Source organism: Anguilla rostrata, chromosome 10, assembly GCF_018555375.3.
Source record: "Anguilla rostrata isolate EN2019 chromosome 10, ASM1855537v3, whole genome shotgun sequence".
NCBI lineage: Eukaryota > Metazoa > Chordata > Actinopteri > Anguilliformes > Anguillidae > Anguilla > Anguilla rostrata.
In genome coordinates this window covers 43135887-43155404 of record NC_057942.1, presented here as the reverse complement: position 1 = coordinate 43155404, position 19518 = coordinate 43135887, and the positions used below count along the sequence as shown (strand labels likewise).

Sequence of the window (19518 nt, the reverse complement as noted above, 5' to 3'; positions counted from 1 at the left end):
AATGAGTTCATAAGGAAATCAATTATTTTTAAATAAGACTTTTTTTTCCTAATGAAGAAAAGTTAAACAAAAAGTTTAATAAAATTTGAATCAAGGTAACCTATAAAACAATTCTTCAAAAATAAAAAGAACAGAAGTGAGGAATTTAATCCGGTCTATCTTTCTGACTCTTTCTGAAAGCGATCGAGGGCAGAACAGCGGAGGGTCATGTCTGGCGCGGTCGAGTTCATGAATATTTCAACAAGCCCGAAAGAAAGATGTACTGTAAATACATTCTGTTCCTTCAGCTAGAGGTCCTAGAAGAAGGGATTCACGGGGGGGGGGGAATGTTGTGAGGAAAAGCAGCGGCGTGGCATCCCTGGGATCGCTGTAATTACAGCGGGGGGGGGGGCATTGTGCATGGGCGCGATAACGGCGAGAGGCTGTCCTCGGGACGCACTGGCGGCGGCGCCTTCAGCTGGCCTTATCGGGACAGTGGCGGATGCGCTCGTGGGCGACTGGAGGTGCGGGGAGCGATGGCTTCGCGAATGCAGGGCCAGGTGGTTTGAGGAGGGCGAATTTCACGGCCGACAGGGCCAGGGGGGGGCAGGCTGCGATCGTCGGCCCACCAGGGACCCGCGGCGGCTCTGGGCTCCGTTGGGGGGGGTGGTTCTGGAACGAATCCCTCCTGATAAGAGCCTTTCTGCGGCGCTCGTCTGATCGAGTCTCTCTTCCTTGTTTACCGAACCTTGCGCTGCACAGCAAGTTTATTTCCTGCTCTCCATTATTAATGAGGCTGTTTATTTCTCATGCCTGCTCTTCCCCTCCCCCCTCACTACCCCCCCCCCCCCATGTCTTTGAAACAAGTTCCTATTTCTGCATCAGTTCCCACAATCCTTCACTCTTGGTCTGTGACCTCATTGGCCGAGGGGAACCTATCAATTTATCTATGAACTCAACACTCAAACATGCCCATATGGAAAAAGACTCCTGCAAACACACACACACACACACACACACACACACACTTATACACACACACACACTCTCACACACACACACACACAAACACACAAACACACACACACACACACACAGGCAGAACACACTGCAACGAGGCAAATGGCAGAGGAGTGTTTTTCTGGAGAAGAGGCACTGGTATCACAGGTAGACAGGTAGAGATTAGTCACCTCCCACAGGCCCTGCTGTGATTGGTTCCTCAGCTGGATCTGCCAGTCTTCGCTGTCGGCCTCGGCGCAGTGGTGCATGGTGATGATGACGGGGCGGGTCAGCAGGGCTCCGGGGGGGCCGCAGCTCACCACCGGACTCAGGACAGTCTGCACGTCCTCCACGGGGGGCCTGGGACCCAAAAGGAGCGGGTGAGACTGACCTGGGATCAGCTCCGGTAACGACAGGTCTCATTCTAATCTGAAAGCTTTCTAGCACTTCCACTGAAGTTATATTACGGGACTGGCATGACATTTATCCCAACAGAATAACTGAATATAAAAATGTACTCATTTTGTTCATTGGGGGCACAGAACACAGAGGCAATATTTTTTTGGTAATTAGTAGTTCTCTGCGAGCCCTTTTCTCTGCCCGTTGCATTGTGGGATAGCTGACAGTGGGGTACGAGGCCACTGGTGAGTCTGAAAAGGCCAGGTCCCCCCCGTGTGTGTGTGATAACTGCAGGTGAATATCACAGCTCCCGAGCCAAGCTGAACTCACAGCGTGTCGGAATCAGGGAGGGGCTCGGCGTTGCCGGGGGGCGTTGTCGGGGACGCTTACCTCATGTTGTCCTTCCTGTGCACCGTCACGTACATCTCATACACCCTCCCCTGCGGGACGGCCCCCGCCGGGACCAGCAAGCTCACGCCTGGGGGAGAGAGAGAGAGCGGACCTCAGTACAGAGAACACAGCTCGGATTATGCGCACACACCCACATACATACATACACACACACACACACACACACACGCAAACACACACACACACACTTACACAATAAAATGCCCAGCATTAAATCAAATCAAAGTACGGCCCCACCATGGTCTAGAGAAGGACAATATGCACACTGTTAAGAGTGGAGTTAACTCTGGACATTTTACCGTGTGTGTTCACGCACACACACTGACACGTAATAACACTTTACATCACATCACATTACCGCCATTAAGCGTTCGCTCTGATCCAGAGCCGCACACACAATGCGTGGAGCATCAGGTGACGGTCGTCACGACGATTCACGGAGCATTTTAAGCTCTCTGCGTGACGGCTCCCCCCCCCTCGCCCTTCTCTTCCCCCCCCGCCAGGACGCGCCATCGATCCCCTCGCGTCCCCCGCGCCGAAACGTTTCTGGGGGTGACATTTAGCCTGCCGCCCCACAGAGCAGCAGCGTGCCGCCGTCAAACTGGGCAATTAGGCGGGGACCTGAAAGGTCTGACTGCTCGCCCGTCTGAAACCAAGCGACACAAACCCGCTCGTCTCACACACCCAACGCCTCTGCTGAACAGGCGTATTACAGCAGCGCTGATTTACTCCATACATATGAGGTGTTCTGCCTGCCACGGAAATAGCTGTAGAAGTTGTTGAGATCGTCGAGATCACTCGAAGCTACAATCCAGCGCCTTCCCAGCTGTGTTGAAGTTGAGATGTCGGCATACTGTAAGACTCTAAGCAGCCCCGTTCCTGGAGATCTACCATCCTGTAGCTTTTCACTCCTCCAACCCTAACAAAGCACTCCTCATTCAGCAGATAGAGCAGGGCATTTAAATCAGAGTCATGAGCCAATGACTACTGAAAACAAATGTATGAGAACCTGGCTGGACCTGGCAGTGCACTATTGCCATATGAGTGCACAGAGATTCACATGAACACCTCTGGAAAATAAACGAAAAAAATGCATTTGTGAATGTCTCAATGCACTTCTACCACGGTGGTCCGCCCCCAGCAGCACCCCGCGCAATCCCACAATGCAGCACTGATACTCTGTGTAAATGGCGGTGGAGGAGCCAACCCGCTCTTTCAAGCCTCGCTTCCGTCACACCGCACCCACACACACGGGAGACCGGTTTCGGGACGGATCCGTGTGAGATAGACTCTTCCTCCAGCACCGCGGGCGCGGGGGGGAACACCGCGCGCGGATGATTTCCCCTTTCCGCTCCTAATCGCCGGAGCAGGCTAATCCGGTTATTACGTGTGCCGCGACGCGCCAGGGCTCACAGGCGTGAGCGATTTACACGCCGCGCGGAGAGCTAGCCCCCCCTGCCCGGCGCCCGGGGGAGATGGGGGGGGGGGAGCCGCGGTGATCGGCCGCCCTACCCGTCGCTCGCTCATTCGGCGCGCTGGGAGGACCTCTCGGGTCCCAGGGCATTGTGGGGGGGGGGGGAAAGCGGGAGCGCCTGAGCCTGGAGCGGACGGAGGCCGGAGTGAGAGAACGCCATAAAGCAGGGGCCCCCAAAACTCGGCCCCGGGGCCCCCCTGTGTGTGCTGGTGTTCGTTCCAACCACAACCGCAATCCCAGAATTTTAACAAGCCACAAATATTTCTTAATTAGGTGGGTTTTTTTAAGATGCCATATTTTGTCTGAAATAGCTTTGTGGTCCACAGAGAAAAAGATTCCTGCGTTGATATTGTGCTACGCTGCAAACAATTGTGACCCTACAGTCAGAGTACAACTGGCTCACCAAAAATCCCAACAGGTGGTATGAGAACAGAAGATCCAGAATGAAACTTATTATTATTACATAGCTAACACGTGAGTGTATCATTTATACACATACTCTCAAGTGCTGCCACTACATTATTACATGAAATAGAATAGAAGATATTCCAGCTACTGTCATTAGAATAACGGCTTTGTAAGAATACACAAACTATATAAATGTTGTGTTGTAGGACAATGGGAGCCTTGTGGAAAACACTGCCAGGAACAGCAGCCTCACCATTTTAATGAGCTAGATCTAATACGTTAAGAAGACGGCACGGCGAGAGCCGTTTCTATGGTTACCACGCCGCCCCCCCCCCCCCCCCACCTGCTGCGCGACTTCTCGTCCCCGTGTTCTTCCCGCGCGGCTTTTTTATTCATGGCACTAGCGGGATTTCCCGCGACTGAGCTGCCCGTGCGCTACGCCCTGTTAGCCCGTTAGCGCTGGCGCTACGTCGCCGGCCGTGCCCGCGCGTTAGCGGGGTGCATTAGCGCCGCCAGCGCTAACGAGCTCGCCGCGCTCGGGGACGCACACACGCACACACACACGGCCCCTGGAACCCCGTTCACCGCCAATCGAAAAAAACCGTCGACAGCCGTCCGTGAGCGAACACTGCGAAGGATTGTGTAGGCGAGAGTGTTCTTTTTTTTTGTTGCAACAAAATAATAATAATAATAATAAGTGTAAGACGTACGCGTATTGTCAAAGATGCTCTGTTCTTTAGGCCACTGGAGAGAGTTAAAGTAGCCCGGTACGGCTTGGCACTCCGTAGCGTACCACTGCGGAAAATATTAGCAGCACGCCACACCAGGGAGACGAATGAGCGAGAATGGCTAACGACTGCTCTATCAATTAGCACTGATTTAATGAAACAAAGTCCATTTGCAAGCTAACTGTAGCTTCCGCCAGGCCGCGGAAAAATGCGATACACTGTGCTCCCATCTCTCTCATTCGCTCTTCCATGTGATTAAGTAACTTGATTTAGCACACACTTGATTTAGCATTGCCATGGTTCTGTCCTGCAGCTGAACGTTTACCGAGTGCCAGGAAAACGAAAGAGAGAGAGAGGGAGGGAGGGAGGGAGTGTTAGAACAGAATAAAAATGTGAACACATTACACGGCAGAATGCTTCTGAAGAGATTTCTATAGTAACTGACAGTTTATCTATGCCAAGTCATTATGAATAATGTTGCATAGACGCTTTCACATTTCGTATAATGACAAGATGTGCAGTCGTGTGCCATTTGCAAATGGGTTTCGGGTTAATAGATTTTCCTGGTACAACAGCTCGCTGTTGACAACCAAAAGGTTGCGCGCTCGGTTGTGTTGTTTATGGCGACAACCAAAAAAAAATCTGGTCTATTTTTGGGGAGAGGGAGGAGGGGGTACGTGATACTGTGGAGCACCTGTGCTGTAGGAGTGGGGCACTCACCGGAGTTGGGCACGATGAGGTGCCCCCCCAGGGAGTTGAAGGAGCCGAAGGCGGTGCAGGAGGGGTCGCGGGTTCGAGCCAGGCTCTGGCTGCGCAGGTTCATGGTCTCGCCGTCCAGCAGGGAGTGCGTGACCTTGGGCGAGAGCTTGGAGCCGAAATCGCCGGGGTCCTCCTGGGGCGTGGCCAGGCCCGAGGAGTTGTACACCTTGATCTTCAGGTTGGGCAGCGGGTCCAGGAGGGGCGAGTTGGTCATGGGGATCTTGTCCGAAACGTCGTGGAGGGCGTAGACGGGACCGCGGTACATGGCGGCAGCCGAGGTGAGGTCCGGGGGTGCGGTCAGGAGGTCCGCTGGGGAGGAGAAGAGGACGTTTTTTAGTTTGCAGGCTTGCGTCCGACAAGAGACTACAGCTCCAGCACACGATATCCTCGCTGAGTATATTACTTAAAATCATCCAATCAGATGGCCTGTGAGAAATGATGTCATTTTAATGGAGAGGAACTCCACACACACACAGTTCAGGGTTCAGTGCCCGCTGAAGTGACGGGGCACAGGTGGCACCTGAAGCAGTGCTGCTGCTGAGTGGCTGCTGGTGCTGAGTGTGCTTCACCACGGCAACCCTGGTAACCCCGGCAACGCCGCGCGGACGCGCGCGTGAATGAACGCTCACACCGGCCTCGCTTTCGGTGCGGCGCATGGCGGACGTCTCTGCGAGAGCTCTTCGCTCTCCCACCCCTCCTCATCCTCAAGTGGTCAGAGTGGAGGCCGGCCAGCAGCAGCAGCGGGAGGAAGAGCGGGTGGAGTAATGCAGAGCTGCTCTCAGGTACGCAGGTGAGCGGCACGGCGTGAAGCGCTCTCCGTGCTTTTAGCATCGGTTACATAAGCACTTTAGCGCCGCGCCGCGCGGGAAGAGTCCCCTCCACACCGGCAAATGGCGGCTGTGCCCTCGACGTAACTGAGCGAAGGCTAACGTCTGACAAACAAGCCCCCCCCCCCCGTCCCCAGACCCCGCCCGTGTCTCCCATCCCGCACCGCGGTGTTTTCATCTCCGTCCCCCTCGTCATCCCGCCTACTTACCGCCGCTGGGGAAATTTAATTAACAGCCAGCAAGCCGCTGAGACCAAAGGGGGGAGAAACCAACAAAATAAAAAAAACAGGGAAGAAACGTAATTTTGTTCATTAATGCCTCAGATCTGCCCTCGCCACTGAGCGCCTGCTGATGAAATGTCACCCGGGCCTCGTACCCTCACGCTCACACACGCTCGCGCTCGCTCACACACGCTCACACACACTCACACACGCTCACACACACTCACACACGCTCACGCTCACACACGCTCACGCTCGCTCATGCTAGCTCACACTGCCGCAGCCCAAACTGCATTCCACTCCTCGCCCCCCTCCCCCCATTTAATTTAACCCTGCGCGTGTCCCCCAAACCCCCCCCCCCCGGCCGGGGAACAGAAACCTCTGACGCGTCGGCGTGAAGCCCCCGCCCCAGCGAAAGGCCCCCGCCAGCCCCGGCGGCGCTCCTGATTAGCAGAAGCAGCTTCAGCTCTCATCTGACATTTTTAATCCCGGCGTAATTACATTTCGCCGTCAGCGCCGACCACGGTAAAAGCCGTTTGCTTTTTGTTTGTGGCTACATTTTTACACATTTGATTTTCGCCTTTTTTCCAGGAAGCCGAAAAGCACACGGTTGCCTTAATGTTCCGACGGCTGCTCCACAGGTGCAAACGCCTGCGTGATAACACGAGGGCTAATGCTAGCATCAACCTGTTCGGTGCGACCTTCCTGCGCTACGTGATAAGTCAATCAGGCAATATGTCTGGACCTGATCGTAACTGGCTAACATCTGTCGAAACATCTTGGGGGGGAAAAAAAAATAAAAAAGAGACCGTGAATAGACCTTGTGTCACAGTGGGGAGCAATCCAGCTCTTTAGCAAAAACAGCCGAGGATATGATACAGGCTTTGTGTTAATTAAGCCATTATGCCCCATTATAGCAGCTCAGGGGAGTTTCAGGTACCATAGCTACCATTTACCCAAATGGAACCTTCTGGTCCTGGTGAGCAGGACCGTTTGTTTCTTCATACATGCTAGTAGCGTGACCTAAAGTATGCTAGGCCTCATCTCTTCCATTTGTTCTGTAAGATGTTTACTTCAGACAGCCTGCCCCTCTCTGAACCCCACCCCACCCCCAAACTCCGGCTTGTTGGGGCTCACCTGACCGAGCGGTCTTGATGTTGACCGACTGGAAGCCGCCGTTGAGGGCGGAGGAGTCGATGATGTCGGAGTCGAAGTCGCGGTGGGTCTTGCGGTAGACGAAGAGCGCCACGATGACGGAGATGACCAGGCACATGATGACGGCGATGACGACGCCCACGTACAGCGCCACGTCGTCCGTGCTGGGCGCGGCTGCGGGGGGGGGGGGGGTGGGGGGGAGAAAGGGTGAGCGACTGCGTGTCTCTCCTGATGCAGGTGAGACTTCCTGTCAAAGACTGCAGCAGCGGCTTTGTAGCCTTTCACCGAAATCACCATCACCTCTCAATAGTAAAGGCTGTTTGACACGGTTCCTCAGCCTGACTGAAGTGAGTTTAACTTTCATTTGCTGTAGCTGTAACGTGCTCACACACACACACACACACACCATGCTCACACAGACTTTCACATTTGTTAAAATCACAGAGAAAACCCCGACGTGACCCCGGGACCCCCTTCCTTCTGCGATTAATTGAAATATTTAAAGCGTCTAGAAATGTCCGACTGAAAATTTAATTAACACAGCGGTGGCAGACCCAGGAACACTTTAATTGAAAGGTTTACTGAGCCGGACTGAACAAGAACAAGAGTCTGGCAGATTCCAGCAATGGAACAGCATATGAAACGATCTGCTACTCAAGCCACACAATAAAATACGGGAGTACTGCTTCTTAACATTTAAACAGTACCTTCAGCCTCACGTCTACGGCCCCCAACGCCTCAGAAGAGGTAACGCAGGAGACCGTAAAGCCTGAGACTTAATCAATCTGCCTGCGATGCACTTACAGAGAGTGTCATGTTCTTCCAGCCCCTCGCAAGTGTTGCATTAGCAGAGATTAAAGTTAATTGTGTTAAATGGAGGAAAAAGCACCAATCGGGTTGCATCGGGTAACGGATAGTCACTGCGAATGGAGAGGCCGTAAAGATTTTCGAAACTCCGAAGTTACAAAACCTTAAAATAGAAATGATTTAGTTACACCTTCACTCTCGCTCGCTCTCTCACTTTCCATCTGCTTCTGTTCTTTTACTTCAGTGATTAGATTTAGAATGAGTCCCTCTCTCTTTCATTTTTTTTCGCATGATGGGTTTTTTCGGTAATACTCTCAGAGAGAACAGGGGAGATGTGCTGAGAGCATGAGCCTCGAGTCTCACCGTCAGGGATCGGGCCAAATGAAATGAGCTTTTGGGAAATGAAGACGCAGTTTGCCCTCCAGCCACCAGATGGCAGTGTTAGCCATGGGTGTGCAGTCGTTAATGCTGGTGAGCGAGGCTGCCATCTTTGTGAGTGATGACTGCTGCCCACTGCTGCCCCTTACGAGGAGAGGACATCTCAGAGTGAGTATCATTCCCCCGAAAATGTACTGTAGTTCTCTCTGCCTCTCTGTCACACCAAAGTATCCTGGCTGGTGGCGGGTGGAAAAGAAGAAGAACTGCTCTTGAAACAAACCGGTGCAGCTTCCACGGTTAGTCATCATGGCACCTGAAATCCGTCTTCCCCTAATGCGATCTTTGCCCCTGGCTAGAGGACGTCCGACCCTCCGCTCCCCGCCACCCCCCCACCCCCCCACCACACACGAGCTGTCCGGCTCTGGCCAGAGGATTACAAACGCAGCTTCACCCCCCCCTCGGTCTTTGGTGAGATGAATGGACGACGTCTCGCCGCCGCAGCTGTTCCATTCGGGGCTACGTGAAAGACGGACGGCGCAAAGGGGGCGATCGATCAGCCGGTGGCCGTGCGCGGGTCCTGACACACACACACACACACACGCGGGTCCTGACACACACACACACACGCGCAGGTCCTGACACACACACACACACACGCGTGTGGCGGGAGGGATCCATGGCCACAGGGCGGATTGGGGCAGATACGCATCCATGAACAGGTGATGGGGTGTAATTCTGACATTTTGTAGATCGGAAATGTTGGCGGGTGGCGGGTGGTGGGTGGGTGGGGTGGGGGGGGCAAAGGTAAGAAGGATTGATTGCCTGGCTGCCTGCTAGGCCCCCCGGGGGAAACCCCCTCAACTCTCTGAATCGCCGGCTATCGATTTCGGGAGTTTTTTTGTTCATCAAGCCGGCCCGAGACGGGGGAAGAGGCGCCCCGCTCTGCATCTCAAACGCCTCCCAGGGGCGCCGGCGTCAGCGCTCACACCACGGGCGACACGCACCCGGCAGTCCCCGCCTCCTCCCCGGGGTGATTACGCTCCGGAGAGCGGCTACCTGCTTTAAGTCTCGCTTGACTGATGCGGCCAATCCGAGCGATTCCGCCACTTCGGCCGGCTCCTGTGTTCCACGGGCGCAAACAAAGCAGGAGCGTTTACCCGCTTTTGGACAAACTGCCTGATTCGGCTAATCGGCCTGGAGTGGGCCGGTCTGGTTCCCTCCTCACACACTAACAGCATCAGGGCTTTAGAGGAGGCTGGAAAAGCTTTCAGACGGCCGGGTGGGATCGGTCGCTCCAGACGAGGTATCAAGCTTTCCTCCACAAGCATTGCTGAATCGCAACAAATGACCTTGGGATGCATCTTCAGTGGCACTCGACAGGGCGCCGTCGCTTCAGTACAACCAGCTGAAACGGCCCTTAGACTAAACTAAAAATGAAGAGCATTTAATCCTCTCAAAGGCACCAATAGTTTCATCAATCAGATCAAGCTGAAGAATAAAAGAGTTCTTCAATTCATCAAAGACAGACAGACAGACAGACAAACAGACAGACAGACAAACAGACAGACCGACAGACAAACAGACAGACAGACAGACAGACAAACAGACAGACAGACAGACAGACAAACAGACAAACAGACAGACAAACAGACAGACAGACAAACAGACAGACAGACAGACAGACAGACAGACAGACAGACAGACAGACAGACAGACAGACAGACAGACAGACAGACAGACAGACAGACAGACAGACAGACAGACAGGGGAATAGCACTAGGTAACACCACTACTCAGAGGATTAGCTCAAGCTTTTTTAGCCGACAGTCAAGTGTGAAACAAAGCAAGGGAATGTAACACTACGTATCTGTCATCCACAACATTTGCCGTCCTCCAGCCCCTTGTCTATCTACACCCTCCACCAATAACCCTTAGTCCTCAGCATGTCCATCCCTCACGTGAGCATCCAGCCCAGGCAACAGCCTCCTTCCTATAAACTTCATAAAGTAAGACTTATTAACTCAAAACATCCCATGTCCATGACTATGCCCCTGAACATGTTCCTCTAGGCCACCTGGACAGCCCAACAGATGGTGTGGAATCCACTGAGTGAACGAACCCCTGGACCGGGTTAAATGAGGTCACCGTATCACGAGGTGATCGCGGCAGTACGAGACGCCGCTGACTGCGCGCGGAACAGCACGTCAAACAAAAATAACGACCCTCATTTCTCAACACCCATTGACTTGTTTTGTTCTGAACAGAAGAGCTCGGGACTAATTTCAAGCTCCATTGAGAAGCCCGTGTTAAACGCCGCCTGTAAATCTGACGGGCAGATGCCGTTTTTCTGAAAAGCGGCCCTCGACGTGCGGTACGGTGGGGGAGGAAGCGGATTCCCGGTCTCCCCTAGCCCCCCCACCCCCCCGCCGCTCCGCTCAGCACCAGAGTCGCCACTTCCCTGTAATTGATTCGGCAGATGGCGGCCGACTGGACGCGGGCCGGCGGCCGCTGACCTGGAGCCGGCCTCGCTCGTCAGGCCGGACGAGCTAGTCGCTTCGCTACCGCGGCAACGGCCAGCAAAGATTTCACCCCTCCCCACGAAGAGCGTATTTGCCTAAAACCCTCTCCGACACCCATTATAAAAGAGGACATTAGCCGAACAGGAGAAGATGAAGGTCTCGGAATATAATCTAAACGCGCCGTTCCCCCACTTGAAAGCTTCCCCGGCAGTTATGCGCCGTCCCGCGCGTACGCTTCGATGATAAAAGCGGCGAGCTGCTAAACGGAAGCATTAAAACGTGTCTCTCAGATTAATGCGCTTCTTTGAGCGGAAAGCGAACGGCGGTGAGGAGAGAGAGAAGAAAGACCGGAGCGATGAGAACTGAAGAACTATCACGTTTAATAAATAACCGCGTGGCTACGAGGCCTCAGACGAGACGACCTTCTCCGGTAAAAAAGAAAAAAACGTTCCCGCTTGTCAGAGGTGGACGGAATTGGCACGGCATTGTGCTCCGTCCCGTCCTCGAGACGAGTGAGAGAGAGAGGGCGGCAGAGCAGCGGCAGAGCAGCGGCAGAGCAGCGGCTAGCAGTGAGGAGGGAGGAGCAAAGCCGAGAGGCTACCGCAGGAGGAAAATGGCGGCAAAAAAAAAAGAGCGGGAAAAGTTAATAACATCAAAAACCAAAGGCAAACAGAAAGCTGGAAACAAGCAAGACATTAACAGAAAGCACAGAAATCAATGGAAGGAAAAAAGAAACAACGGAATGAACACAAAACAAACAAAAAAAAAAAAAACAGAACTCACATGAAAATCCAAAATCACTCTTGGCCTTTGGCTCTGAAGACACCTGAAATAATGAACCTTGGGGGAGAGAAGGGAGGGAGGGAGGGAGGGAAGGAGGGAGGGCGAGATGAAAATTAAATTAAAATGGAGTCACACAAAAGACGAGCATGCGACATACAGTAGGGGAAAAGGTTTGATTTTTTTTGTTGTTGACATTTTCCTTTGGTTTCTTGGTCCTGGTTTCCTTCTGCTTGGCTAACATTAGAGATGCCACCTCCACTCACAGCTCAGCACAGCACCATGTTTTTTTTAATCAGCTTCATTTCCGTGACACATTAAGGAGGACGTTCAAATAAACCAGAGGGAAACGCATCGTATCCAGCTGCTACACAGTCTCGCCTTGGTGAGATCCAAGTTACTGCAGGCCTGTATTTCTCAAGGTTAGCTGAGGCTAATTGCTCCTTTGTCCAGGGTAGATGTGGTCATTGGCACATGGAGGTGTCCCACTTAACCTGGGGGGACAGGGAAATCATTCTGGAACCTCTCTAACTTGTACACCGCTGTGGGGCCTATTTTTTTTAGGGAAGAGCAATTAAAAGGCCACTTCTTTCGAGTGACTCTTTACTGGACAGGACAGGGAGCCAGAAGATACACACTGAACACACACACACACACACACATACACACACCTACACACACACACACACACACACACACACACACACACACACACAGCAGTAAATGGACACAGTGCATTGGGCAGAAAATGCACTGGGACGCTCAGCAGATAAACACTCCAGACTTCACACAGAGGGTCCAGCTGAGACCAGCCTGTGTTCCGACGGACAGACTGACAGCTTGTCAGACGGAAGGTTTGTGTTCATGTAAACAAGCCTGAAGCCCGGGAACTGGTGCGGACTGAGGGAGATAATGGACACAGAGAGAGAGAAATCATTTGTTTTCTCTTCCCCTGCTATTCAACAGCGGTTAAAACCTCATGAGCAACTGCAGTGGGCTAAGCTGGACTTCACTGGGTAAAGAGCTCGACTTCACTGGGTAAAGATCTGGACTTCACTGGGTAAAGAGCTGGACTTCACTGGGTAAAGAGCTGGACTTCACTGGGTAAAGAGCTGGACTTCACTGGGTAAAGAGCTGGACTTCACTGGGTAAAGAGCTGGACTTCACTGGGCAAAGAGCTGGACTTCACTGGGCAAAGAGCTGGACTTCACTGGGTAAAGATCTGGACTTCACTGGGTAAAGATCTGGACTTCACTGGGTAAAGAGCTGGACTTCACTGGGTAAAGATCTGGACTTCACTGGGTAAAGATCTGGACTTCACTGGGTAAAGATCTGGACTTCACTGGGTAAAGAGCTGGACTTCACTGGGTAAAGATCTGGACTTCACTGGGTAAAGAGCTGGACTTCACTGGGTAAAGATCTGGACTTCACTGGGTAAAGATCTGGACTTCACTGGGTAAAGATCTGGACTTCACTGGGTAAAGATCTGGACTTCACTGGGTAAAGAGCTTGACTTCACTGGGTAAAGAGCTGGACTTCACTGGGTAAAGAGCTGGACTTCACTGGGTAAAGAGCTGGACTTCACTGGGTAAAGAGCTGGACTTCACTGGGTAAAGAGCTGGACTTCACTGGGTAAAGAGCTGGACTTCACTGGGTAAAGAGCTGGACTTCACTGGGTAAAGAGCTGGACTTCACTGGGTAAAGAGGGATATTGATTCAATGTAAGGATAATGTTACCAGAAATGCTACACAAATGTATTCCTTGTACGACAAACCCAGGATTTTCAAGAAAACAACTCTTTTCCAGGAAGCCTTATGTTCTTCTCTCCAAAGTTAGCTCTGACTCCCCCCCCCCCAAAAAAAACAAGATTCATAGAGAGTCCAAAAGAATTCGCTTTGCTTAATACTCATGTGGTCAAATTATATTTTATATTTTCAGTATCTCCTGAGAAAAAGAAAAAAAAAAAAAGAAAAAAAAACCCCCAGACGGCAGCTAGAAGAAAAGCCCAAATAAATAGAGAAAGAAACAAAAGTCTTTGACCATGTTTCACAGCCGGCTCTCCCTCTCCCCCGGATCAATACGTCAGGAAAATGTCATCTGTCTGTGCTCGGTTACCAAAGCTCTCCAATAACAAAAAACACAAAGATGAGATAGAGGGGGAAAAACATACAAGATGGGAAAAGCTAGAGGTCAAACGGACTTTGACTGCTCCTGTCTGAGAAAAAAAACTGAGAGAAAACGCAAACCAACCAACCAATCACCTCTGGCTTTTAAGGACAGATATCGACAGATATAACTGCAATCAGCAAGCAAACACACAGTTAAAGGAAACAAGAACAAGACTCATAATTGTATATATGGTATATATAGCAACATTATTATAACATTTACATTTATCAAGCAGCAGCAGCAGACCAAGTTTCTCACAATATTGCAATGGTTTCAGTGGTTTCTTCTCAAGTACAGAAAATACATAAATCACTAATGAAGAATTTTGAGAAGAGCAATGGTAGAATAATATCTTGTCCGGTTGAGGAGAGTTCACATTCAGATGGTATTATACACAAAATCATATTTGCAATGACATCTGCTTTTAGAGTGCATGGATTTCCCCTCGAAACACCACGTGAGAACGGTCATTAGTTAGGGCAAAACCCGTTTTAGCCTTTTAACTCGCAAAAAAATAAATAATAAAAGAAATCAATTGTGGGGAAATGAGCTCAAATCCATATCGTCAGGGGTTTCATATTCTTGGGTAAGCTTGAAATTTATCCAGCAGGGAGAGTGATATTCTCTGCTATGGATTCTCTGAATGCAGAGAAAGCTTTTTATAGCACCATTTTGCATGAGGAGAGCAATAAATTAGCCTCTGGTTTTGCAGCACGGGTTCAGGTTGTGGACCCTTGCTGTTGTTGGGGAGTGGGGGGGTGGGGGGGGGGGGCAGGGGCGGCGAGGGGGGGCAGGCCTGACAGTCGGGAAAAATACGGCCGTCTCCACGGATACTCTGAGCACATCTCGTAGATCCCGCTGAACGACCTGTGGATCGATGCGTCTAATGAGCGAATGGCTTTTATGGAAAAAAGAATACATCAGCAGACATTAAACACACAGTGAGAAGAAAGAGGCTTTGGTCACCTCTCCGATAATTCCCAGTTGCCTGATATGTTCAATTAGATGCTTTTGACTAAGTACCAAGTCTCATTTGGTAAATTAACGGTGGCTGCATCACAGAGCAATGCTCCAGTATTTCACCTGTAGCAGCCTGTCTGTCTTGTTCGGTTTTGTTTTGTTTTGTGTTTTTTTTGTACCACTGTCTGTTTGAAAATTCTAACTCTGCTCATGTTCCCTCTCTCTCAGCCATATTCCCTTGCAAACAAAAGAGCTGCAAATAAACATCCGGGAGGATTTGACCGAACAGAAGTCTTAGCAGACGAGCACATCATCAGACGAAAGAAAACAGAGGAAAACCATCTTTATCCGAAAGGAAGAAGAGAATCCGACCCTGCGCGCCATCCCTGCTGGCTTCTAAGAGTGGAAGAGGACATTCCTCTGATTATACCTCCTCAGGAAGTCAAAATTTTTTTTTTTTAAAACAACTGCTAACCACAACTTCTTGGGACTTTTTTTTTTGTAGGATTTCAGGGAAAAACAATAAAATTTAAGGAAACGAACAATCATAACTACCAGATGAGGCCAAAAAGTTTGTTGTCTCATTTCTGTAGGCTTAATTTGATTTAGATTTTCCACAGACAAGCACAATAATCCAAAATATCGTCGAAAATATAGCCACAGACATCTATACAGAAAATGAACTGTGTTGGCAGGCAGCAATAAAAATGGCCCCCGCTTGAAAAACAAAAGTCAGAGTTTATTACTGGAACGTTTCAACTGCACTCTCACTCCTGTTTAAATCTCTGAATTGGGGTCAAAATGGCAATTATCATCGACGCTGGCTAATTACAGCACTTACACTGCAGCACCTACATTATTATCATTTATCATTTTAGTCTTTTTTATGAAACCCGCTGAATGCCTGATTTGTGACTGAGGTAATTGGGTCCAGTAATCCATGGTGTAGTGTTGTGTTTTAGCAGTATTATGTTCTATAGTTGCACCCGGAGGGTGGGGACCGGAACAAAGCTGTTCATTGTTTTTCCTTTCTCAGCATTTCTCCTCTTTTACATATAGTTATCTCTCTCTCACAGACCTCCATCTGACCTGTGTGTGTGCGCGTGTGTACGGGTGTGTGTGTGTGTGTGTGTGTGTTTGTATGGGTGTGTGTGAGTGTGTGGTATGTGTGTGTGAGAGTGTGTGGTGTGTGTGTGTGTGAGTGTGAGTGTGTACGGGTGTGTGTGCGTGTATTTGTGTGCGCACGTGTGCATGTGTGTGTGTGCGTGTATTGGTGTATGGGTGTGTGTGTGTGATCCTGCACAGGTAACCCTAATGCCTGTGCTCACAGTGTGTAACGCAGGTAACCCTAGTGACTGTGCTCACAGTGTGTGACGCAGGTAAGCCTAGTGACTGTGCTCACAGTGTGTGATGCAGGTAACCCTAGTGCCTGTGCTCACAGTGTGTGATACAGGTAACCCTAGTGCCTGTGCTCACAGTGTGTAATACAGGTAACCCTAGTGCCTGTGCAGGAGCGGAGACGGAGAGCTGCACTCACTCTGCATGCACAGCCCGTCCGTGCAGTTCTTAGACTGGAGCACCATGCCGTCACAGTCCCTCCCCCCGTTTTTGGGGGCGGGGGCGTTGCACTCTCTCCGCCTCCAGTGCGTGCACTCCGTCCCGCAGGTGGACCACTTACTCCACTCTGTCCAGACCCCATCCACTGCAGGGGGAGGGGGAGAGAGAGAGAGAGAGGGAGAGAGAGGGAGAGTGAGTGAGGGAGAGAGACAGAGAGAAAGGGAGGAAGAGATGGAGATATAAAGGAAGAGAGAGAATAAGAGAGAGAGAAAGAGACGGGGGAGAGAGAGACAGAGAGAGAGGAAGGGAGAGATGGAGATAGAGGGGGAGAGAGAGAGGGAGAGAGAGAGATCAGTGAAAGGCCTTGCTGTCAGACGGATGTCAGTCTGAGAGGCTGTGCTTCCTCCTCCTGTATCACACCTGTCTGCATATTCATACGCACGTCTGCTTCCTGAGCGATAAAGCACTCTGAGATTGAGAATTAAAAGATGCTTTATTAAACCAATCAGTCCTTATCGTTACATTATTATTCAGCTGCAGCCATGTACCGGTCACGAATCCAGTAATGGGACAAGCTATGATGATCTGTCAATTACAGACAAGCAAGCAGGCTCTGCTCTCCATGGTACAACAAAACAACTGGCTCCAATCAGTGAACCCCTGTTAATTATATGCTGGCTCCTCCCATTTCCAGATTCACGAAGCCTCATGGCGCTTTTTGCGGTGATGCGTACCTGCAGGGCGTGGGCTTACCTGTGCACAGGGAGGTGCAGGCCAGCTTCTGGATGGCCTGGCCTTCGCAGAAGGCGCCCCCGTTGAGCGGGGCGGGGTTGGTGCAGCTGCGCGTGCGCTTCTGATAGCCCCGCCCACATCGGCTGTTGCACACGGACCACTCCGTCCAGGTGGACCAGCCGCCGTTCACTGTCAGAACACAATGTCGACGGTGTCGTTGCTGAATCCATTTTTTGCACCCCAGTGTCCCACATCCCCCCTCCTCCCCAGTTTTCTCCCCAGCGCGGAACGCCCAAACCGAGCTTGAGCTGAGACATCCACGGATGGGGCGGACACAAATCCGAAAATGGACGCGATTCCCTGTCGGAAACAGACATAATTCAGCGTGCTCTTGTCCAGACACTCGGCATAAATTACCAAGACACGGCTGTCCAGGTCTGAGGACACGTGGCGAAATTTCAGCGCGGGCGAAGTCCTTGAATTAATGGGGAATATCCGAGTCCAGAAATCCCTGATCACAGACGTGGCCCGGGAGAGTGCAGAAGTTTCTGGAAATACTCGTGTTGACACGGGGGAAACTACCAGTCATGACCGACACACCCCCAAAATTCACTGAAATATAACAGGTTTGGACATCTTCCAGAAACTCCACTTTTTGCACAGTGGAATAAGTCTCCGTGTGCAGCTTCGGTAAGCAGACCACGGGGGACGCCAGGCATCGATGAGAGCCCAGCTAACCTCTGGCGAAGCTACCAGAGTGGGAAATTAACACCAGCCGCTAGCCAGAGTTAGCATCCCGCCCTGGATGCTTCCACCAATTATGCATCGCTCTGTCTAACACTTGCATCTGACATCATGCTACAGTAGCCATCATCACTGCAGAGGGCAAATTCGCTTTGCTTTCCTGGGCCTGTGTTTAATCTAAACACGGACACGGTACAGTTAGCCCTTTTGTCTCAGCCATGCAGTTGCGGTTACGTTACAATTTTTCTTCATAACGCAATAAAAACGGGAACATATTTAAGATATTAAAACCGGGTGTGCTTTTCTTTCATGACATTTTCAGTTATTTCAGTCCCTGTTAAATATAAATTTTCTTCTTTTTGTGTGTGTGTGTTAGAAAGCTTCACATCTGCTTAATTTCGCGTTTGAAGTCGAGGGCTGAGGCAGATCCGGAGTTTGGGGGTTTTTTGTTCCTCGCCTGTTGGCAGAGGAGCGCGGAGGACGTGAACTCCGGAGGCAGCGGTCCAGCGGTAAAAAAGCTCGCCGAGCTTGCAGCTGTGCTCCCTGGCGCTGCTCTGCTTCCTCAGAAGCCCCCCCCCCCCAACTTCCCCCATTCCCCCCTCCTGCCGGGGGCCTTCTCCTGTTACCCCCGCGGGCATGTGCGTTGTCCATTACCCCCGCCCCGAGTGGAAGCCGTCCCGTCCGCAGCTCCAGTAACCCCCGATTTACTGCCCCCTCCCTCGCAGGGACGGCGGGACGGCGGGATGGGGGGATGGCGGGGGGATCAGGGCCCGGTCTGGTCCTCGAGCCCTCGGGCCTCTCTGACAGGCCGTTAAAAGGTGATGCACTTACAGGCGAAGCCCGACACTCGCACGCCAGACTTCCTCCCAGCCTCCCCTGCGCTCTGTTTCGCCGTTTTTTTGGTTTTACTCTGAACTCGTTGGGGACTGTTAATGTGCCTCAGGTCCCTGGGCCGGCCCTCTCTGTACATTTAGTACATTTTTAAGAGTGTGCGAGTGTGTGTGTGCCTGTATGAAAAGTGTGTGTGTGTGCATGTGTGTGAGTGTTTATGTGAGGAGTATAACAATTTTAAAATATTCTTCTTATTTTTATCACAATCATTCTTCCTAATTTTATATTCTTATCACAATCATTCTTCTTCTTATTATTATTACTGTTTTTGCTGATGTTGTTGTTGCTGTTACCAGCACTGCTATTACTAACAGCACGACTGTGCTGAGCGCTTCTGCTCTGTCTGGGTGACATCACTGCCCAGACTGGAACTCGCCCCGTTCAACCTCCTCCCTCGGAGCTCGTGCTGGTCTGAGAGGGACCCGTTTAATAAGAGAGGAATTATCCGCACAAGCGAAGCCAGCCATGCAGAGCAGGCAATCCCCCTGAGCGGGAGGAAAAGCAGGGAAATGGGAGCGTGGGGGGGTGGGGGCGGGGAGGGTTGCTATCTCCCAGAGTCTATTTTTATAATTTCCTGTCCAATTGTTGTGCTATTGGAATGGTCACGGTCGGCTGGGCGG

At 51.3% G+C, this 19518-nt stretch overlaps 1 protein-coding gene across 1 annotated transcript in view; it reads right to left on the bottom strand.

The window, feature by feature from the left end:
• Window positions 1-19518, bottom strand: part of unc5ca (unc-5 netrin receptor Ca) — a 157704-nt gene that overhangs the window by 11013 nt on the left and 127173 nt on the right. Inside the window, 6 exon segments of the mRNA XM_064297316.1 lie at window positions 1170-1338; window positions 1768-1855; window positions 5119-5466; window positions 7343-7534; window positions 16512-16676; window positions 17285-17452. Coding sequence (XP_064153386.1) covers window positions 1170-1338; window positions 1768-1855; window positions 5119-5466; window positions 7343-7534; window positions 16512-16676; window positions 17285-17452 — 1130 coding nt within the window.